This window comes from Miniopterus natalensis, chromosome 4 (assembly GCF_054644295.1).
Source record: "Miniopterus natalensis isolate mMinNat1 chromosome 4, mMinNat1.hap1, whole genome shotgun sequence".
In the NCBI taxonomy this organism is placed as follows: domain Eukaryota; kingdom Metazoa; phylum Chordata; class Mammalia; order Chiroptera; family Miniopteridae; genus Miniopterus; species Miniopterus natalensis.
In genome coordinates, this window is record NC_142084.1 from 70,462,463 (window position 1) to 70,485,509 (window position 23,047).

The 23,047-nt window shown below is 48.9% G+C and overlaps 1 protein-coding gene across 1 annotated transcript; it reads left to right on the forward strand.

The window, feature by feature from the left end:
• Window positions 1-226: 226 nt before the first annotated feature.
• Window positions 227-13,075, forward strand: LOC107534281 (cytochrome P450 4F3). The gene is made up of 12 exons (XM_016209313.2): window positions 227-424; window positions 3,935-4,079; window positions 5,168-5,221; window positions 5,315-5,442; window positions 7,308-7,429; window positions 8,207-8,477; window positions 9,411-9,477; window positions 9,667-9,796; window positions 12,024-12,157; window positions 12,252-12,316; window positions 12,490-12,572; window positions 12,892-13,075. Exons 1-12 carry the CDS (start codon window positions 227-229, stop codon window positions 13,073-13,075), a joined length of 1,581 nt encoding a protein of 526 aa, XP_016064799.1.
• Window positions 13,076-23,047: the final 9,972 nt, after the last annotated feature.

Sequence of the window (23,047 nt, forward strand, 5' to 3'; positions counted from 1 at the left end):
TGTCTCTCTCTCCCTTTCCCTCCTCTGTATTTCCCTGGGTCTCCCTTCCTTCCTGAGCCCCAATTCGCCCATCCCTGCCCTGTCCCCAACACTCACCTGGCCCTCCCTGCCCCTGTTCCTCACGCCCTTGGCCCTCTCCCTGTTTGTAAGCTGGTCTCTGCCCCTGGGCTCACCGTTACCCCCCTGTCTCCGGCCTCAGGAGCTCACCCTCTGTCTGGCCTGCAAGATGCTGCAGCTGAGCCTGTCCTGGCTGGGACTGGGGCCGCCAGCAGCCTCCCCGTGGCTACTCCTGCTGCTGCTGGGAGCCTCCTGGTTCCTGATCCGCTTCCTGACCTGGACCTACACCACCTATGACAACTCTCGCCGCCTCCGATGTTTCCCGCAGCCCCCGAAGCGGAGCTGGTTTTGGGGTCACCTGGGCATGGTGAGTGTGGACATCAGGACAAGTCTGGGCTATCAGGGTGGGTGGACTCCGCAAGGGGTTGGGATTGAGCCTCCGAGGCTGGGCTGAGGTCGAGGACAGCAGAGAAGTGAGGGGTCAAGGGGAGCACCTCTTTTCTCATTCATTCCTCCACTCCGACATCCCAGGCTTTTCCCGCTCCTTGGCCTCTCCCCAGCCTACTTTGCGTCCATTTCCTGCCTGCCTCCCCCACACTGGTGCACCTCTGAGGGGCTCCCGGGGTGGGTTGCACAGAGCTGGGTCCCCTAGGATTCCCGGTGTCCACACTTACCCTTGAGAGCACTTCAGGGGCGCTGTCCAGGGTTTGCTCCCTGTGTCTGCTCACCCCCACCCCCAAGGGTCCCTCATCTTCCTGGCATACCTTCCTCTTATTTTACTCTTCTGTCCTAAGACATTTCAAGGAACTTGTTGCACAACCTGGTTAAAGCTGGCCACTCATTTCTCCTTTCGGAAGCCTTCTTCAACTCCCTGCCCATACCCCAGACTTTGAGTTTTGACTTGACCCCGCTCCTTTTTAATTATACATTTATTTTTCTAATTCATTGTTATCTGGCTCTCCAACCTGATGGTAGCTCTGGGGAGCAGACACTCTCTCTGCAGCTCCCCGGCATACATCAGGCACTTAACAAATGTTTGAGCCCCTAAGTGATGAATTTGCCATCACCTCCCTCAGTCAGGGCCAACCGGGTGAGTATGTAGCTCCTCTCTTCCCCAGACCAGCTGAGGGATGAGTCCAGCTTTCCTTTCCTGCCTGGGTGAGAACTACAGCTTGGGGAAGGACTTCCTGTGATTGTACTGCTCATTATAGCAAAGTTCACAAGGGGACATTCCCAAGCTCAGTGTGAAGGTTGCCTGAGATTCTGGTCTTGGAATGGAAGTCACAGCCTCCCCAACTCCTCCCCTGCAGGCTCAGCCATCTCTTCTCCTCCAGTCCCTCTGGCTATGTGGCCTCAGCTGAGTCCCTCTCCCTCTCTGGACCAATTTCATCGAGTGCTTTGAATCCTCCCCTCAGGGTCCTTGCAGAGCAGGGAGCGTGTCACAAAGTGAAAACAATTTATGTTGACCTGCCTGGAGCACCTGGGGTGTTTGTCAGGCTTGGATGGGGACCCCTGAGGGACTGAAGAGGATATGTCACCAGGAGGTGACCCACCCTCCTTCCCCTTTGTGGGGATGTGGCCTCAGTTTCTTCATTTATAAATAGCATGATTGGTGGGTGTGTCCCTAGGTTGGAGAGAGATAGATAGAAAGATAGGACAAACTATGATAGGTAGGTAGGTAGATAGATAGACAGACAGACAGGACTAACTATACACAGAGCCTGGCCGGCAGCCGGGGCTCGCAGTGGGAACCACCCTCCTGATTGATGAGCAGAGCTCACATCTGTCCCTTGGGGTCTGCTGGGGCTAGAAGGTCCCGGGTCTGCAGACCCTTCACCCTTTGGGGAACCGAAGGGTGTGCGGAGCAGCTAGGACATGAAAGGATATGTGATCAAGACCCAGGGACAAGTACTGAAGCCACTCTGCTTCCCACAAACCTCCCCCATGGGACTTCCTCCTGTGGTCTCCGGCCCAAGGCCTGGAACCACTTTCAGGATGAGAAAAAAATGATCTTTCTCTGGGCAGAGAGCATGTCCTTTCCCTGTGCCCTGGGGTGCACCCTGAGGACTTGGGGAGGCATCCAGGACCCACCTGCCCTGAGAGGAAAGGAGCAGGAGGAAGTGGATTTCCTCTGTCCGTGCAAAATCCAGACACACTCTCACTGCAGAGGCTGCTGGGGGACCTGCTGTGGCTCCTTTTGGGGAGTGACGACCCTGCCTTGCTTTCAGATCACCCCCACTGAGCAGGGCTTGAGGAAGGTAACTCAGCTGGCGACCACCTACACCCAGGGATTTCTGGTCTGGCATGGCCCCACCCTCCCCATTGTCTTTTTCTGCCACCCTGACATGGTCCGGGCTCTCACCAGCGCCTCAGGTACCCACACAGAGCTTGAGGTGGCGGGTGCCATGCATAGCTGAGGTTTCTCACCTCTCCCTGCCAAGCTTCTGTGCAGCCCCTGCAGGACCTGGCCCCCTTCCCCTCTTCTCTTCCCGCTTAGCACCTTCCTCTTTCTTCATATATTCAAACTGCATCTCACCGCCTCCGCCCTCTAATGCCATCTGCCTTCTGCCCTGGTGTCCCGGGCACCACTGGGGCCCCAAGAGGCTTCAATCCAAGGCTCCGTCCTGGAGGAGCTTTCAGTCTTGAGGAGACGAATCAGGACAGAGGGATCCCCGACTTGGTGTGGTCGGAACTGGCCAGAGGCAGGTGGTGGCAGTCCAGAGGAGAAGCAAGGTCTCTGCTGGAGGCTGGAAGGCCTCCTGGAGGAGGGGCTGCTGGAAGTGGGTCTGGAACAACAAGTAGGACGCTTTTAAAGCAGACGTTTTAGAACAATGCAGTGGGTATTGTTAGCATCCTGGGCCCCTTGTTAACATCCCAGACCTGCCCCTTCTCCGCTCCCCCAAGGCCCGGAGCAATGAGGACTTGCTATTTCTGCAACGTCCACCTCTGGTGTGTTGGTTCCTCCTACCCTATCCTGCAGCTCATGCAGGAATCTCTCCAAGGAGAGCGAACCCCAGCCTGGATCTTGTCTTTTGCTCTCTACCTTTCTCACCCCCAGATAGATGAGGTTGAGCAGGGAAAAGGGCAGCATTTGACAGAGAGCGTGGCTCTGACACCAACATTCTGGGTAATTCTGGGCTCTCATTGACTGCTGAGGTCTCTTTCAGTTCTGAGTGGTGAAAACTCAATCCTGCGTGGTCTAAGCAAAAAAAGGGAATCAACTGACTGTCAAGTCCAAGAATGTTGCTTTCAGGCACAGCTGGATCCAGGTGTCAATGTCCTCAGGACTGTCTTCATTTTTGAGTTCTGTTTTCCTCTGTGATTTCTTCACTCTCATGCTGGTAAAGATGAATCTGAGGAGCTCAACCCCTATGGAAAAGTGAGCTTATTCCCAACAGATCCAGGAAAAGTTGCAGGTTCACTTTAATTTGCCAGGCTTGGCCCAGTTCCTTAGCCAGTCACTGCCACTCTGATTGCCCATTCTTGGCAGGCATAGGGTTCTCAGAGTTATTGTTTTGGAGTTGAAAGAAGTTCAATAGTTAAGAACTCAGGTCCTGGATTCGGACAGACCTGGGCTCAGGTCTCAGGCATGTCACTTACTGTCTGGGAGACCGTAGGCAAGTGACTTCATTGTTCAGAGCCTCAGTTTCCTTATCTAGAAAATGGGACAGAAGAGAAGCCAGGTGAGTGTGGTGCTTGGAGTCCAAATGAGAAAAGACACTGATTGTGGTATATTGAGGGTAGGAGGAGGGACCCCAGGAGGAGGATGCCTCACTGGGTAAGATTCACGGGGCTCAGGTCTGGATCTCTGTCCTGCACGTTCTTTCCTTTGGCCACCTAGAGAAATGCAAATTGGGCCCTCTTTGTTCCCCTTCAGATTCAGAGCTCGGAGGAGGGTCTCCTCTATACAGAGGGCCTGGCGAGCACCTATGGGGATGTGTGCTGCTGGTGGGTGGGGCCCTGGCACGCGGTCATTAGAATCTTCCATCCCACCTTCATCAAACCTGTGCTCTTTGCTCCAGGTAGGCACCCTCCAGCCACAGCTTGCTCATTATTGAGGTCTCTGTGCTGCTCCAGCTGGGCAGGTGACCCAGGTGCACACAGGAGGCGCTGTGGCAGAGAAGCCACTGTCTGCGTCTCACCTGGACCCCCACCTGCCCCACCTCTAGTCGTGTCTGCTCGCACCTAGGGTGTGCTTATGTGACGTTGTCTGTATGGCCATGCCTGGCCATGTTTATGTTTCCGCCTGTGTCCTCGTTGTAGCTGATACATGTTTATACCTGGGATGAAATGGAGATGGCCTCAGTCACATCTGGGGCCCAGCTTGGCCAATGACTTTTGAGGTATGTCGGGGCTGTCTGGTGCTTGTCGGAGATGCCATTTGAGATTGTCTTGTTTTGCTGCTGATCAAGTCTGGGCCATGTTCTGGATTTGACTGATGTCTGGGACCCAGGGTCCCTCTAAGAGATGTCTGAGGCTTTATGTGAGTCTTGTTCAAGGCAGGTCAAAGGGTATGTCTGGGTCACACCTGGTCTACATCTGTGACATTAATGGGACCATATTTAAGTTCTATCTAGGGCCCATTTGTGGGACACACTGAGGTCATGTCAGATTGTCTTTGCATCCATGTCAGAATATGTTGTGTCATGTCAGGATGTGCCACACATGTTGGATCCATGCCAGGACATGTTAAAGCATGTTGGGGGCATGTCAGATGACCCAGGAGATGTCAGAGAGTGCTGGGGCAGATGGGGTGTCTGAGGTCCCTGTAAAGGCATTTTGTAGAGCACTGGGCTGTGCTCAGGTGTGTAGAACATGTTGGATCATGTAGGAGCTATGTTAAGGCATGCTGGGCATGTTATGCCATGTTGAGGTGTGTCTAAGCATGTAGGGGCATGTCTTTGGGCTCTGGCTTTGCTCTGCTCTGTGTTGCAGCCTGGTCTGGTCCCCCCTCCCCTCCCCCTCCCTGCCATTTCCTCTGCCCTTGTCCCATTCCTGCTGTGCTGGGCTTGGAGGGGGAATGCAGACCCCTGGCTGGGAGCCTCCTCCCCCTACCCAAAGTCCCTCTTCTCTCCCTCTCCATGGCCCTGATGGTTCTCATTCATGTCAGCTGCCATTGTGCCCAAGGACATGCTCTTCTATGGCTTCCTAAAGCCTTGGTTGGGTGAGTAACTGTGGGTGAAGGGCATTGGGGACACCTTTTGGGGGCCAGGGGAAGGCTCTGCCCTTGCCCACTCCCTGTGGCTGCCTCTACTAGGGGATGGGCTTCTGCTGAGTGCTGGTGACAAGTGGAACAGTCATCGTCGAATGCTGACTCCCGCCTTCCACTTTAACATCCTGAAGCCCTATATGAAGATTTTCAATGACAGTGTGAATATCATGCATGTAAGTCTCTTGAACCCAGAGTCCCACCTGGCGCCTCAGGGGTAATAGGGGCTTAGAGGCATTCTGACTCTTCTGGGTAGTTTTTAGGCTATTGCTCTTCCTTTCTGAGCCTCAGTTTCCTCAGCTGTAAAATGGGAATAACAGTCGCCATTTTGGAGTGTGGTCAATATGACATAATGGAGCCATGTCCTGATACATAGTAGGTGTGCAGAAGGCATTAGTTTCTATGTTTCCCCCATAGAAACCTCGGACTCCCGAGACATGGTTCCTCAATGGATGAACCTTGCACGGTAGTTATTGCTGAGTAACAAACCACTTCAAACAATAAGGGCTTATTATTGCCAACAAGTCTATGAGTCAGTTGGAGGGGGTTTTCTGATGTGGCCCTGGTTACTCATGTACCTGTGATCAGCCAAGGGGCAGCTTTGCTGACCCGGGCTCAGTCCTTTTACACGATTGGGTCTTGGCTGGCACATGCTGACCTAGGATGGACTCAGGTGGGACAACTGGACTTTGTTTCATGGGATCCTCTCTCCCCTTCATGGGCATTTCAGGCTGTTCACACGCAGAGGCAGGGTTCCAAGAGCGTGAGAGGACGCTGAAGTGCCACTTGAGATCTAGGCTCAGGATCATCACTTCCTCATTGTCACCACAGCCTATTGGCCAAAGCAGGTCAAAAGGCCAGCACATAATTAAATGGTGGTACAGCAGGCTCCAGGTCGTAGTGGGAACTGTTGAATGACCGCATTATAGAGTGTTAGGTGCTTGGCTGTGCTTGGCTGCCATACACACGGAAGTGAAGAATCGGAGGTAACGGTTTTATGAAGTGCCTGGGATTTTTCCAAACTCGCAAGCTGACAAGTGAGCTTGTAACTGTTTTGTGGATTCTGCCAGAAGACATGAGACTCCTGGGTCAGAGACAAAGGACAGTTTATTACTCCTGGCACAGCAAACCAGCATGTGTTTCTGTTGGTCTGCATCCTTTCTCCAAGTCATCAGGTATCATAGGATGACACAGGTGGGCGTCAGTGAATATCTGCTCATGCCGTATGTTGCATTATGGGGGGAGGGTGCTAAGTTTAGGGACTCTGTCACTTTTAGAGCAATTGGAAGCAAGCTGATATTTGTGCAGAGGGAGAGATTACCTTATCCGTCAAGGTTTTTGGCTGCAAACACAACTCTGAGAGATAGCCGAGGTAAAGAACATCAAGGCATTGCATTTTTGGAACACGTTATCAAGAATGTGCAGTGGTGCTCAAGGACCATGGAGGGTTACTTCTCCCAACACAAGGGATATTTTCCTAATCAAATTATAACAACAAAAATAGTGAAAGCTTGCATTTATTGAACACTTACTATATGCCAGGAATAATGTGCCAATTCCATTACATGTGTTGTCTAATTTAATTTTTATAGCTCTGTGAGATAGAGATTATTTTTCCCCATTATGGATGATGAAACTGAATCTCAAATTGGTTAGGAGGCTTGTCCACGTTCAAACATCTAGCAAGTGATCTAATAAATGGATCTGGGATTCCAACTTGGTTCATTTGACACCAAAGCAGGTCATCTTAACTGTTACTTAATATTTGACAGGTGAAGTCCAGAGGCAGGCAATGAACTGCCTAAGGGTACACAGAGCATAAGAAGCAGAGCTGAACCTTGGACCCAGGTCTCCTGACTGCCAGTCATGGGGTCTTCATGTCCCAGAGTAATAGTGTATACTCCCACTCAAGCCTGGTCCTCCCTGGGCATGAGTGCCTGGGACAGAGGACCAAGAGGCAGGGCCTGGGGGAGTCCATCCAGGTGGTTGGGGTTAGGGAAGGGCTCATGGAAGCCCCAGCTCTGTCCCCTTCTCTGTCCAGGCCAAGTGGCAACGCCTGATCTCAGAGGGCAGAACCCGTCTGGACATGTTTGAACACATCAGCCTCATGACTCTGGACAGTTTGCAGAAATGTGTCTTCAGTTTTGACAGCAATTGCCAAGAGTGAGTCTCTGCCCAGAGCCTGGGCACATGAGCCATAGACCAAAGGAGTAGATGGAGAGGGGACTGACCAGGGCAATCGTAAGGGCCTTCCTGGAGGAGGTGGGTCAGAGCTGGACATTGAATGACAAGGAAGGGGAAAAAGAAAGAGTGATCCCTTCAGGTAGGTAGAACTGTTTGATAAAGTCCAGGAGGCTAGAATGAGCAGAGTGTGTGAACAGTGAGGAGACAGCTTAGAAATGAGGTTAGAATGCTTAGCAGGGGTTAGACCTTTGGGCCATTAAAAAGCCAAGAAAAGGGGTATAAATTTTATCCTGAGGTTTCCAGGGAGCCCTGGAAAATGTTTGAGCAGATGAGGGTTGTGACCAAAACTGAGCTTTGACATCTGACTCCAGAGACGAGCAGTGGTTGTGTGGACCCCGGATGGTGTTGACACTGGATGCCAGGAGACTGGGGGCTGGGCCTGTTGACCAGCCAGGAGAGGATGCAGTCTATGTTGTGTGGGAAGCTTTGGGAAGGAGAGGGGCAGGCACTGGGTAGAAGAGAGACGCGTGATATCTAAGCTGTTCTCTGGGTGCCTGGGGCATGGAGGCAGCTCGGGGAGAGAAGAAAGTCTGGAGGGTCATATCTCCTGGGTTATCCCCACCATGTATCTGTCGGGCCACATGTTCCTGGATACTCAGTTTCCTCGTGGGAGGTAGCTCCTGGCTTCTGGTGGGAGGTCCACCTAGGCTTCAGCTGAGCTAATTTGTTGCTTCCCTACCTGCCCTCACCCTGCAGGAGGCCTAGTGAATATATTGCTGCCATCTTGGAGCTCAGTGCCCTCGTCACAAAACGGCACCAACAACCCTTACTGTACACGGACTTCCTGTACTACCTAACCCCTGACGGACAGCGCTTCCGTCGGGCCTGCCGCCTCGTGCACGACTTCACATATGCCTGCATCCAGGAGCGCCGCCGCACCCTCCCTGATCTGGGTGTTGAGGACTTCCTGAAGGCCAAGGCTAAGACCAAGACTCTGGACTTCATTGATGTGCTCCTGCTGACCAAGGTGGGCTTCTCTGGCATCTGAAGAGGTAGAAGGAACCTTGATTTCAAATGTCAGATTGAAGAACTTGGATTTGATGCAGAGGGCACTGGGGAGCCATGGGGGGGTGCTTGAGGAAGGGAGGGACGAGTCAGGGTTAAGTTTTAGAGCTGACTGTGTACAGTGCAGCCTGAATGGGATTGCTAAGTCTGAAACTGTGAAGGGCCTGAGATTTTATTCTACTTCCAAGTTAATAAGTTAGTCTACCATGGATATGGAGCTATATATGCCAGAACCATGGATCAGAGCAACCCATCTATTACTCATAGCAGTAACAGTAGCCAGAGTAGAACTGTAGCTCTGGTTCCCCATCCCCAAATTCTTCTGAGGGCTACTTGATGCTTTTACCTGTACACGCAGCCGTGCTTGCATCCCAGGAGAGGTACCTGCACATTTTGAATCTTGGGATTTATATAGGACAGCTGACACATCTGCCCTTTCTTCACTATGGGGGACGGGGGAGGGGGGAAAGAGGGGGGAAGGTTGCTATATTGTTATTGTTTTGGAGCATAAACAAATCTTTTGAGAAGGCAAAGTCTATAGGTTCTATAGATTTACAACCCATTCCTTATCTCTAGGGCAGATAGAGCCTCTGGATTTCCCATCCTAGAATGTGAGCCATTGGTTCAGGAGCAATGCTCAATGTCTAACTTCCAAGGCAATTCAATCATCTGTAACCCAGGTTGCCAGTAACATTATTTAAATCAGAAAGCCCTCCTCACCAGGAGACAGTGAGGCCGCAGAGGAGGCCTGTGGGTTGAGGCCTCTGGTGCTGGTGAGAAAAGGAGGTCTAGGAGTGCAGTGCGGACTTGGGTTTCTGAATGGATGACAGAGCTTCGGAGATTGTCTCAGGGGCCCTCAGAGCTGGTGTGATTTGGGGAGTCTTCCTTTTTCAAGGATGAAAATGGGAAGGGACTGTCAGACGAGGACATCCGAGCGGAGGCTGATACTTTCATGTTTGAGGGTAAGGGTCCCAGTGTGGGATTACAGACGGGGTGGGGTCTGTCCATCCCAGGGACTTGGCAAGTCGCCCTGGGCCACCCCATCCCTCCTGATCCTCCCCACCCTCCCTGAGGGCCTCAATATAAGGGCACTGCCCACCTTCTGGTGCTAAAGCAGCCCAGAGACCCAAGCCTGTTTGACTGCCTCTCAGGCCATGACACCACAGCCAGCGGCCTCTCCTGGGTCCTGTACAACCTGGCAAGGCACCCAGAATACCAGGAGCGCTGCCGGCAGGAGGTGCAACAGCTCCTGGGGGACCGGGAGCCTAAAGAGCTTGAATGGTGAGTGGGGGTTCTCATGGCCCCTTCCTGAGGCCCTCTCATTGGCTCTGCTCCCGAAATGGGGAAGAGGGAAGGTCTTTTTGCTGATTCTGTCATTCTGTCATCCACTTAGTGGGAATGGAAGCAGAGCCCAGAGGCAGGGTCTGGTATCCGGCCTGGACAGCAGGAAAAAAGTTACAGGCTTTTGGGGCAGAAAGATCTGGGCCTGGAGAGAATTAGTGACAATGTGTGAGGGCAGATGATGCTACTTAACACATATTTAGTAAATTAGCTTTCTCTCCACTCCCTTTTCTCTCTGAAATCACTTTCCCCCCCAAATATCTTCACTACCTGAATCTTTGCTCATCTCCTGCCTCCCAATTCCTTCCATATTGTTTAGTCCAGGATTCACAGAGGACACCTAGGGATGAAAGTCACTCAGCGCTTGCCTAGGAACACCTGAATCTTCATCCTTCCAGTCCCTATTCAACAAACCTTGCACAGTGCCCTCCCAGCTCCAATTCTGGGCCATCTCCAATTCCTCCCAGCTCCATTCTGTGTCCTGGAGACCCAGGAAGGACCCAGAGCAAGCCTCTGCCTTCCAGGGGCTCAGCCTGGTGGGGGAATAGTCCCAGCTCAGGATTCTCCCAGTCCACACAGGCAGCGCTGGGGCTGACAGTAAGACGGGCAAGGCTGAGGGTGGAAAGAGCCTGTCAGCTGAGCCCCTGAATGCCGATCAGTAGATATTTGCATGTATTTGGGGTGCAGTTAGGTAAAAAGAGACAGCCTAGGCTAAGGGAAGGAGTGCGAGGAGAAGGGCAGAGGGGAGGGAAGGAGGAAGGAGGAGAGGAATGGAGGCAACTGGGGGAGGGGGGCGGGACTTTGAAAGCAATGTCAATGGCTTCCATTTTAGCCCAAGGACAAAGAGGAACCATCAGGAGTGTTTGAGCAGGAGGAGAACAGGTCAGATCTGGGTATGAGAGAGATCTTTAATCTGGGCTAGTTTGGGGGACATACTGGAGAGGACGTGCTATAGAATGGGGGCCCAAGCAGGAGATTCTGAGGCCTCAGCCAGGCTGGGGGCTGGGGCAGTGAGGTGGCATTAGGCTGGACAGGTGTTTTGGAGGTAATGTTCTCCAGTCCAAGCCTTTGCTCAGCACAGCAGTCCTGTGGGCCGGAGATAAATGTTCATGCTTTTTCAACCAAGACTTCACACACAATGATGCACTTAGTTCAAAAGAAAAGAGTACAAGAGTTTATAATAAAAATAAACGTCCTCCTTAATCCCCACCCTAGGAGTAATTTCCACTAATGATTTCCTGTGTGGCCTTTCAGGGGTGGTGTTTTGTAGTTTTCCAATTTTGAACCAGTTAACTATACCAGCTATTAAAAATTTAAATCACCACATAGCCCGGCCCGATGTGGCTCAGCCGTTGAGTGTTGACCTAGGATCCAGGCAATCGGGGTTCGATTCATGGTCAAGGCACATGCCGGGGTTATGTGTTTGATCAATGACTCATCATTGATGTTTCTCAATGACTCTCTCATCATTGATGTTTCTATCTCTCTCTCTCCCTCTCCTTTCCTCTCTCTGAAATCAATAAAGATATATTTTAAAAAGTAAATAAATAAATCACCACACAAAAGAAGGGGATTGAAGAAAATGAGTTTAGCCCCCTTATTGGATCTTCAACGTTTATACAAGTTTTCCAGTGGATTCTCTTGTGTTTTCTAAGTATGAAATCACTATCTGCCAAAAATGACACATTTACCCCCACATTTCAAAGTCCATTCCTTTCCTTTTTTATCCCTTGTCTAACTGCATTAGCTACTATCGCTAGCACCATAATAAGTAAGAGTAAAATATTGGATCTGGTTTTCTTCCTTCTTACTCACTTGCCTTTTGATTTTGCTCTCTTGCCATAAAGAATATTTTATTTTTGTGCAAATTCATAATCCTTTTTATGGTTGATGTTCTTGTGTTGGTTTGCTCACAAAAGCTTCTAAAAATCCCCAGCTCAATTTTCTCTAGTACTTCTGCGACCCTGATTTTCTTTTTTTTAAATTTAAACCACTTTGTTGAGTATGATTGACATACAAAAAGCGGTTTCTATTTAATGTACACAACTTAATGAGAGTGAGATATTTCATCCATCTGGAATTTATTTTGTTACTGAGACAGATCTGGTGGAGCTGGGGAGGGGGGTTTTGGTTTTGCTCCCTGGGTGACTGTCGTGGGGTCCCTTAGGGACGACCTGGCCCAGCTGCCCTTCCTGACCATGTGCCTCAAGGAGAGTATGCGCTTGCACCCCCCAGTCATCGGCATCTCCCGCTGCTGTACCCAGGACATTACGCTCCCTGATGGCCGGGTCATCCCCAAAGGTGAGGGCAACGCCGGGGGAGGAGTCACCCCAGCAGAAAGAGGGGCCCACCACGCAGGGGGACCTCTTCCTGACTGGCCCCTCCTCTCCCACAGGTGTCACCTGCCTTATCAGTATTTTGGGGACTCATTACAACCCACACGTGTGGCCAGACCCTGAGGTGCCGCCTCCCCCTTCCCTCCCCCTTGCCCGCTTCCCTTGGGGGACCAAGGGGAGGAAGCAGGGCTCTGCCCTGGCACATCGTATCACGGACCCCCATCCTGCACACGCCTGCTCTGCCAGGCTGGCTGGCTCGGGGCCCCACCCAGCAGCCCTGTCTGGTCTCGCCCCCAGGTCTATGACCCCTTCAGATTCGAGCCAGAAAACGTCCAGAAGAGGTCACCTCTGGCTTTTATTCCCTTCTCTGCGGGGCCCAGGTGAGGGCGGCGGGCGTCTGAGGCTGGAAGGGGGGCAGGGATCATTGCCTGAGACCCCAGGCGCGCCCTGATGGGGGGGGGGCTCTCCTGCCCTTCCCTCCCCCAAGGCCACGGGTTAGGGTCTGGGTTCCAGGAAGGAACCCCAGTGTGCTCAGAGCCCCTTCTGCCCGTGGGCTGGTCTGAGTCCGTCGCTGGAGCCAGGGGCCATGCCCGCCCGCCCGGGGTCCCGGGCACTGTAGCCCCCTTCCCGCTCCCTGCGGACGCGTGAGGGTCTCGGGCGGGTCCTGGGCGAAACCTGAGCCCCGCTCCCTCCCCGCAGGAACTGCATCGGGCAGATGTTCGCCATGGCCGAGATGAAGGTGGTCCTGGCGCTCACGCTGCTGCGCTTCCGAGTCCTGCCCGACTCCGTGGAGCCCGAGCCGCGCAGGAAGCCCGAGCTGATCCTGCGCGCCGAGGGCGGCCTCTGGCTGCGGGTGGAGCCGCTGAGCGCCGGCCCGCACTGACCCGCACTGACCCGCGCCCCCTGGCCCGGCTTCACCCTTGACCCCACGCACCTCCCCCTGCACATTCCCAGGAATAACACTGCTGTGCCCTCTGCCCCATGGTCCCCGAGAGAGCCGGTAGGAAGCGGAGGCGCTGGAGGCCTGCAGGGACCCAGCGGCTGGGTGTACCTGGGGGGAGGGGGCCCTAGTGTCTCTGAGCCCTAGACCCTGACCACCTCTGCAGCTGACCACAGGGCCCCACGCGGATCGAGGGTTCTCCCAGAGACCAATTATAGATTTTGTCCTGTGGGGAGGTGGGAGCCATGGGAGGTGTTTGAGCAGGAGGAAGCCCCGGGTTAAAGGACTTAAGGGGCACAGTTGAGGTTCTATATCACAAAGGAGAACCCTTCGAGGCAGATTCGTTCCTCTGAGCTAAGGGTGCCTCCCAAAACAGATCCCTGGCCAGCCCAGAACACAGGAGACTTGGCATCCTCTCCAGGACTCAAGTTCCCTTCCTGCTCTTGTCAACAGCCCACCCCTGTGTCTGCCCCTCCCAGTCTGTCTCTCAGGTGACCCCCCTGCCCAGCCTTTACGAAGCTCCTCTCTTCCCTTTTCTGGACCCCTAGATGCTGCCCAGGCAGCCTGTCCAACAGATACTGGTTGCGCCCCCACTGTGTACCAGGCACTCTCACCAGAGTGTGCTTGGAGTGTGTGTGTGGGGGGAGGGGGGGACTCATCCCTGACCTTTCACCTCCAAGTTTCTCCTTGGGGTGGAGTCGGGGAGGGCCATCCCTTGACTCTTGAAATTCAAAGCCAGACCATCAGAAACAAAAATTGCCCCCAGGAGTATGGGTTCCAGAGTCAGACTGCTTGGGCTTAAGTCTTAGCTCTGCTGTGTGACCTGGGCAAGTCAATTCCCTTTCTGTGCCCCGGGTTCCTCAACTATGCAAAGGAGACACAGCAGTGCTAGCCTCAGGGAGGATTACCTGTGCCTGGCACACAGTAAATGCTCAATAAACGTTGCCATTATTACTTTTTCTCTCAGAAAGCCTGGTTCTTCTTAAAACTTTTTTAAAAATTTATTTTTTAATTACAATTGACGTTCAATATTATTTTGTATTAGTTTCAGGTGTACAGCATATTGGTTAGGCAATCATATACTTTACAAAGTGACCCCCCCCCCGATATTTCACATACCCACCCGACATCATACATAGTTATTATAATATTATATTCCCTAGGCTGTACATTACATCTCTGTGACTATTTTGTAACTACCTATTTGTATTTAATTCCTTCACCTTTTTAACCCAACTCCTCAGGCCCCCTCCCTCTGGCAACCATCAGTTTGTTTTCTGCATCTATGAGTCTGTTTCAATTTTGTTTGTTAGTTTATTTTGTTCTTTAGATTCCACATATAAGTGGAATCATATGGTATTTTTCTTTCTCTGTCTGACTTGTTTCACTTAGCATAATACCCTTTAGGTTCATCCACGCTGTTGCAAGTGGTAAGATTTTATTCTTTTTATGGCTGAGTAGTATTCCATTGTACCTGTGTACCATGATTTTTATTTACTTGTCTACTGATGGGAACTTGTGCTGCTTCCATACCTTGGCTGTCGTAAATAATGCTGCACTGAACATAGGGGTGCATATATTCTTTTGAATTAGTGTTTTGGGTTTCTTAGGATATAAACCCAGAAGTGAAATCACTGAGTCATATGGCAGTTCTATTTTTAATTTTTTGAGAAACCTCCACACTGTTTTCCACAGTGGCTGCACAGTCTGCATTCCCACCGCAGTGTACTAGGGCTCCCCTTTCTCCACACCCTCGCCAGCACTTTTTGTTTGTCAATTTGTCGATGGTGCCGTTCTGGCAGGTGTGAGGTGATACCTCATTGTGGTTTTAATTTGCATCTCTCTGATGATTAGTGTGGTTGAGCATCTTTTCATATGTCTATTGGTCACCTGTATGTCCTCTTTGGAGAAGGGTCTATTCTGGTCTTCTGCTCATTTTTTAATTGGATTATTTGGGGTTTTGTATGTTTTTTGTGTGTTTTTTGTTTTTGTTTTTGTGGGGTTTTTTGGTGTTAAGTTATATGAGTTCTTTATAAATTTTGAATATTAACTCCTGATCATATCTAACACTGGCAAATATCTTCTCCCATTCAGTGGGTTGTCTTTTCATTTTGTTGATGGTGTCCTTTGCTGTGCAAAACCTTTTTAGTCTGATGTAGTCCCATTTGTTTATTTTTCTTTTGTTTTCCTTGTCTGAAGAGATATATCAGAAAAAATATCACGAAAAGAAATGTCAGAGAATTTACTGCCTATGATTTCTTCTAGGAGTTTTATAGTTTTGCTTCTTACATTTGAGTCTTTAATCATTTTGAGTTTATCCTTGTATATGGTGTAAGAAGGTGGTCTAGTTCCATTTTTTGCATGTATCTGCAATTTCTCCAACACCATTTATTGAATAGATTGTCTTTACCCCATTGTATGTTCCTTCCTCCTTCATCATATATTAATTGATGGTATAGGCCTAGGTTTATTTCTGAGCTCTTTGTTCTGTTTCATTGATCTATGTGTCTGTTTTCATGCTGGTACCAGGCTGTTTTGATTACTATAGCCTTGTAGTGTAGTTTAATATCAGGCAGCAAAATAGCTCCAACTTTGTTCTTTTTCCTCAATATTGCTGTGACTATTTGGGGCCTATTGTGGTTTCATATAAACTTTAAGATTATTTGTTCTAGTCCAGTGAAAAACACCATTTGTATTTTGATAAGAAATGCGTTGAATCTACAGATCGCTTTGTGTAGTGTGGACATTTTAACAATGTTAATTCTTCCTGTCCATGAGCACGTACATGCCTCCATATAGTTGTACTTTCTTCAGTTTCTTTCTTCACTGTCTCGTAATTTTCCGAGTATGGGTCTTTTACCTCCTTGATTAAATGTATCCCTAGTTATTTTTTTAAAGCAATTGTAAATGGGATTGTTTTCTTAGTTTCTCTTTCTGATAGTTCATTATTGGTGTATAAAAATGCATCTGATTTCTGAGTATTTATTTTGTATCCTGCTATTCTACTGAATTCATTTATCAGTTCTGGTAGTTTTGTTGGTGGAATCGTTAAGGTTCTCTCTATATAGTATCATGTCACCTGCAGATAATGACAGTTTTGCCTCCTCCTTTCCAATTTGGATGCCTTTTATTTCTTCTCCTTGTCTCATTGCTGTGGCTAGAACTTCCAGTACTATGTTAAATAAGAGTGGTGAAAGTGGGCACCCCTGACCCTGATCTTAAGGAAAATGCAGAAAGCCTGGTTCTAAAAACGTTGTCTTTCATGCCCTGTTATTTCAGCTGTGAGTTTTGAGTATCCATGCTTCTTGCATCAGCTCTTTTCTCTCCTTGTGGGCTGTATGCTTCAGGAGCAATTGTTGAGAGTGGCGGGCTGCCCAAAAATCAAGGAGGTGGGAGAATGAGAGAAACCTCAGTTCATGTCTCAAGGCGATATCCTGCTACAAATGTTGATCTCCTTTCATAGCCAAAGGGACTGTGTACCACTGAGCCCCTGCTGACACCTTGAACCCTCTCTCCAACTTACCTCCCTCCCTCACTGCGCTCAGTCTCCCTGGCCTCTATTCTGACCTCCTGTTATACTCAACCTTTCCTGTCCTCAGGGCCTTCTCACATACTGTTCCCTCTGTTGCACTGCTGTGCACTGTTGATGGGAATGCCAGTTGGTGCTGCCGCTATGGAAAACAGAATAGAGGTTCCTAAAAGAATTAAAAATAGAACTACCATATGATCCAGCAATCCCACTTCTGAGTATTTATTCAAAGGAATGGAAGTCACTCTCACAATGATATCTGCACCCCCATGTTCACTGCAGCACTATTCATAATAGCCAAGACATGGAAACAACCTAAGTGTCCATCAGTGATCAATGGATGGATGCATAAAGAAAATTTAGGGTATACACACACACACACACACACACACACACACACACACACACAAATATATTTCAGCCATAAAAAGAAGGAAATCCTTCCAATCATGACAACACAGATGGCCTTGATGGTATTACACTAAGTGAAATAAGTCAGACAGAGAAAGACATATATTGTATGATCTCACTTACATGTGTCATCTAAAAAAACCCGAATCATAGAAACAGAGCAGATTTGTGGTTGCCAGGGGCTGGAGCTTGAGCGGAATGAGACGTTGGTCAAAGGTTACAAACTGATTATGTCTAGTGCCCCACTCATTCACGTCGACTACACAACTTATACTAAATTTAGGTCTGTCTACTCCTCTTTGAGCAGGAACAGTAATGACTGGTTGTCACCATAAAACAGAAAAGCATGAAGCGAAGCATGTGGATAGTGGGAAAGAGGAGCCCTCTTTTTCCTCAGAGGGGTCTGTCTACCATCTAGAGTAATTGAAAGGATGCTTGTCTGCACAAAGAGCAAATGAAATAAAATCACACGTAAAAACTGGACATTTCAAAGCAAGAGAGCCTTGAGGACATGATTCAGGTCCCAAGGCAACCTCCCCCGATTCCTGCACGTCCTTGTACAGGAGTCATTGGATATCTGTTTGTTTAGGGATATATATTTTTGCCTAAAATTTGCATTTCTGTCCCTGACAATTGAAACAGTCTCCACCAAATCAGAAAAGAACTTAAGAGTCTGTCACCCCTTCCACATCTGGTGGGGGGAGGGATGACCATCGCTGTTGGAAGCCTCCCTCCCTCCCTGGGTGGGTCATTTCTTCTTTGGGTGCCTTTAATCATGAGAAAACCCTTCTTCCCCTGGAGCATCCAGGCCTCAACCAGTCACTCAGATGGGTGTGTAGTGTAACAACCTCAGGCACATGGATGCATTTAGTTGAAAGCTTAGGACACACGATTTGAAAACCACAGCATGTGTTTCATTTCCTTTAACACAATACTACAAATGAGCAGCCCTTTGGTTCACTTGTTCATTCTTGTGAATGATTTTCACTCCAGTATGAGATGAACACCAGAAGGCAGGGCACCTTATCTTGCTTGCTTTGTGCTTGAATTCCCAGAGCCTGGAACACAAAAAGTGCTCAATAAATGTTGGTTTAGATGAATGACTGGATGAGTTCTCAAAGCCTGGGGTCAGGTAAGTGAAGTAGTTGGTTGGCTTGAACTCTACTGAGTGATGAAACAGTACTACCTGGCATTTATGAGCATTTACTAAGTGCCAGCAAGTTAATATGCATCACGCCATGAGGCAGGTGCTATTACTATCAGCTTCCCCATTTGCAGACAGACTCAGAGAGGGCAATTTACCTCACCAAGGGTACACAGCCAGAAGTGGCAGGGCAGATTTGAACCCACATCTGTCTGAGTGGAGTCAATACCCTAATGCAGGAAGCTATCCGAGCTACTATACAAGTCTCCCTTTGCCTATTAATCTGTGTTTAAGAACCTGAAGAGAAACATCCACACTCATGGCCAGCCGGTCTCTGTTTAATAAATGAAAATAAATTAAGTAGGGGGAACAAAACCCAACAAGTCCCCAGAGAATTCAATGGAAGTGATGTTACGGGTTCTCCTTAGCAGGCAATTAGTAGAAGTCGTCTGAACCTGCCACCTCCAGTCCCACCCCAGTGCCCATCAGCGAAGGTCCCTGGGCATTCTCCCTTGAGCACATTGAGAGATTAAAAATATTATAGACTTGACTTGTATTAAAGAGCCCAATGGGACATGCATCCTGCATACTCTGCCAAACTCTGCTGGCGTATTAACCCCAAGAAGCCAATTTGAAGTTTTGCTGGTGAACGAGCCGCGGGATTTTCAGTGACACCTGGGAGCTCATTAAAAGTTGGCTCTCATGCCCCCACCTCCACCTCATTTGTGCAAATTAAAGCCTCCCTAAGGACCAGCCGCAGAGCTGCAGGCAGATGAGGTCTGATGCACAGCTCAGGGCAAAGGTAGAGACGGAGCCACAGGTTCACCCCACTCCTGAGCGATGGTCCCCAGATAGTTTTCCCACTTAGCTGAAGCCCAAGCTTGGGTGCTTGATTAGTATCAAGAGACACAAGTGGGAAATGGAGTTGGCATTCTCTTTCCCTGAGTCGCAAGATGCTCAGAGCTCCAAATAACCAAATGCACTGTGGTGGCCAGGGCAGGAGAACCCGAAGTGGGCAAAGCACCTGGCACTGAGCATGGCCACTGGGAGGCCCCATGCCGCTGGCTGTGTGGAGGTGAAGGTCTCCAGAGCTCCGAGTGCACTGAGGCCTCCACTTCCACAGCGATGCCTGCTGCAATGTGTTATATAAGTCACTTGGTCAGCAACCCCCCACCCCCACCCCGACTGTCAGCCCTGGGAGGGTGGGACCACCTGGACTTGCTCACCATTGTGTTCCCACAGCCTGGCACTTAATAGCTACTCAGCAAATACCCATCACAACTTTATGTCAAGTCCTTCTGAAATGTGAATGGACATTCCCTAAATGTATCTGAGATTCACTTTTCAGGTGTGATTGACATCACAGGAACCCACCTGCCCTTGTAAGTGAATCACAGCCAGTATCCCCTGTATGAATGAGTGTCCTCTCACGCCTGTGGGGGTTATGGGTAACATCCTTGGTAATCTGAGCCCTGTATGTTATTTTAGGCCATTTTGAACTGCCCCTCCACCTTGCTGCTCAAGCCCCCTGTCATATTGGCTTTCTGTTCCTTGGATGGGCAATCATCTTCCCACATCATGTCCTTTGCATGTGCTGTCTCTTCTGCCTGGTGCATCCTTTCCCCTCCCTGTGCCCTGGAGCAGAAGGTCTCAGGTGAAATGCCACCTTACCTTTGAAACCCTCCCTCCCCAGCCTGCCCTCTCCGTGGATTAGGTTGTTGGGCTCTCATAGCCAATTGCCTAAGGCTCCTAAGAAAAAAGCAAACTACTCTTCCTCTTATGGGGGGACATGACATACCAGGAATGAGCATTCCTGGAGGTGAGGGACTGCCAATACCATGACATACCCAAAATGAGCCACCTCACAATGGAGGACCAATGATGTTTTAATAACTGATCAGTGCTGCTTTCAAGGAAAGATCTTTTTCTTTTTTTAATCTCTTCTTTTTTTTTTTTTTTAAACATATCTTTATTGATTTCAGAGAGAGGAAAGGAGGGGAGAGAGAGAGATAGAAACATCAATGATGAGAGAGTCACTGATCGAGCCCGCAACCCGGGCATGTGCCCTGACCGGGAATCGAACCCCGATCGCCTGGGTCCTAGATCAACTGCTGAGCCACGCCTGGCTGGGCCCGTTTTGATCTTGATCAAAATGGGGAAAATGTAAAAATAAATAAATAAATTAATTAATAATAAATGGAGCCACTTTAAAATGGAGCCAGAGCTGCCATGCCAGAGGAACTGCCTCAAACCTTTGGAATGTTAAAATTGGGCAAAACAACCTTTGGACTGGGCCTAAAGCAACACTGTTTCCCAAAGAACTATTTACAAAGATAACTAGAAAGCAGTTACTGTGACTACCGGACTGATGACTCCAGAACTAAAAATTAAAAACATTATTTGGAACTACTGTCACTATGTTATCGTCACCGATAGAAATGCCTTCCTTCTACTGATGTAATCGTTCCCCTCCCCCTTCTCACAAATACCCAATTGCCTTTGTTTCCTAATCAGAACACTCTTGGGGCTTCTGTGGGAATCAGTGCTTCCTGAATTCTCATTGATCTCAAATAAATGCTTGTTGTCTCTCACTTTGAAAACCTTTTTAGCTTTACGTTAACACTTTCCATCCTCAAACTTCTCACCCTCTACTAAATTCAGTCATCCATCATCTACCCTGTCGCCTCCGCTGTCATGTCCCTGAGAGCAGGTACTGTGTCTGTCCTGGCGTCTGTGGTCCCCCCAGCGACAGGCCCGGATGTTCCTGACACACCTGTTGAATACACGGTCTCTGGGGCTGGATTTTCTCTGAGCCGGAGAGAATATTTATCTTACGCACAGCCTTTAGGTACTGAGGCCGGTCATGCTAACCAGCTAGAGTGGCCAGTTCTGACTTTACCCAGCTGTCAAAGAGCAGATCAAACATGAGCATCCTCTCTCCATTTAGCGTCAGACAGCCACTTATCAGAGAAGAGGAGGCCTCTCGAGCAAAAGGCTGACCGAGGATTTGGAGAGCCTTCTACTCGACCTAACCAATCCTTAGTGGGAACTTTATCCTATAGATATGTACGGTATACCTAGTTTGCTTCAAGATGAAAGATGACAAGGACCCAAATTTCACTTCTAAGGGCTCCTGGACAAGGGAAGGAGACAGGGGAGTGCACAAGTCATTCAAATACTGGTAGATACGTGCAGTGAAGAGGCGACATACTCCGTAGATTACAGCTCCTTTAACCCATTGAGGTAGAAAAACAAATCCAGAAAGGAAATCCATTGACAATTAATTTACCACAAACGCTAAAGAGTATCTGCCAGATTCATATATTTGGGTTCAGATTGAAGACACAAGGGAAATTGCTCCACACTCCCAAGTCAAGAGCCTGATCTCACTCCTATGTGGACTGTAATAAACAAAATAAATTGATGAACAAAATGGGCCCAGAGACACAGAAGCATGGAGCAGACTGAGGGATCTTGGAGGGAAGGTGGGGAGGGGGGAGGGGGCGGGGAGAGATTAACCAAAGAACTTATATGTCTATAAGCATAACCCATGGACACAGGCATTGGTATGGGGAAGGCCTGGGGGGGGGGGATCAATGGGGGGAAAAAGGGGACATCTGCAATACTTTTAACAATAAAGATTTTTTTAAAAAGAGAAAAAACAAACTTTTTGGGGGGAAAAGAACCTTTGCTTTATTTATAACTACTCTTCAGAGTATTCCTCCCATAGTAGGTTCCTGACTGTGTAGAAATAGAGTAAGTCACGACCACTATTCCATGCCAATTGAGACTAAAAAATGGAATCACATTTTAGAAACATACTTAATAATAAATATTGGGAATAATAATAATAAAAAAGAGCATGGTGCAGGAGAAGGAAGTAGCTGGAGAACATTATTCTTGAGGGAGGGATGGGGTCTCACCCACCTCTTCATCTGCACAGGTTATGTCATTAGACGTTCACTCATTATACTAATGAACATATACTTTCTCTTTATTTTTTTGGTAGTTAGTGTTTTATTCTTAACCTGAGTGGTAATTACAAACTGCTCCTTTGTTATTATTTTCTAAAATGTATACAAATGTTTTATACACTCTCGTGCATATATAATATATTTCACAATAAAAGGATAATACCAGAATACAGTTTTACACCAATACATTTATAAACTTAGGCACAATATATTCCTAGAAAAACAGAAATCGCCATATGTCTCAGGAAAATATAGAAAAATCTAAAGACAAGAGGAGGTGGCGAATGTTTGGGGAGTGAGACAACTGGAACCAATGTTTATTGGTCACCGCCTGGGTCACACTCAGTGGACAGATCCAGAAATGCATGGCTCCTGCCTGGAAGAAAAGTTGAGCAAAGCTATAAGGCTCAAAGAGATTTTGGTTACTTATCACTGTTTCTCTAGTGGCCACACACTTCTTAGCACATAGCAGGTGCTCAACAAAATCTATGAGACAAATGAAAGCATAGCATCCATAGTTCAAGAAAATTTTGAAATGCGGGTTAAGGGAGGGAAGTTTTCACTTTAACCAAGCACTTACTCTGTGCTGAGCTCTTTACACATAATTATGTTTCTTGTCTGTATAATTCAGCCCCATTTTAAAAGAGGAAGCAAGGCCCAGAGAGGCCAAGTCACTGGTCTAAGGTCACAGCGCCACCTCCAGGCAGGCTGTAAAATGTAACTGAATTGTGGCCTTGGTTTCCTCCACTCCAACCCTGGTTTAGTATTGACCTCCTCTGGGACCTTAGCCGTGCATACTGACCTCTCCTGGCATCCAGGAGCAGTATTAAAGAGTTTTCTCCTTAGTCCTGGATTCA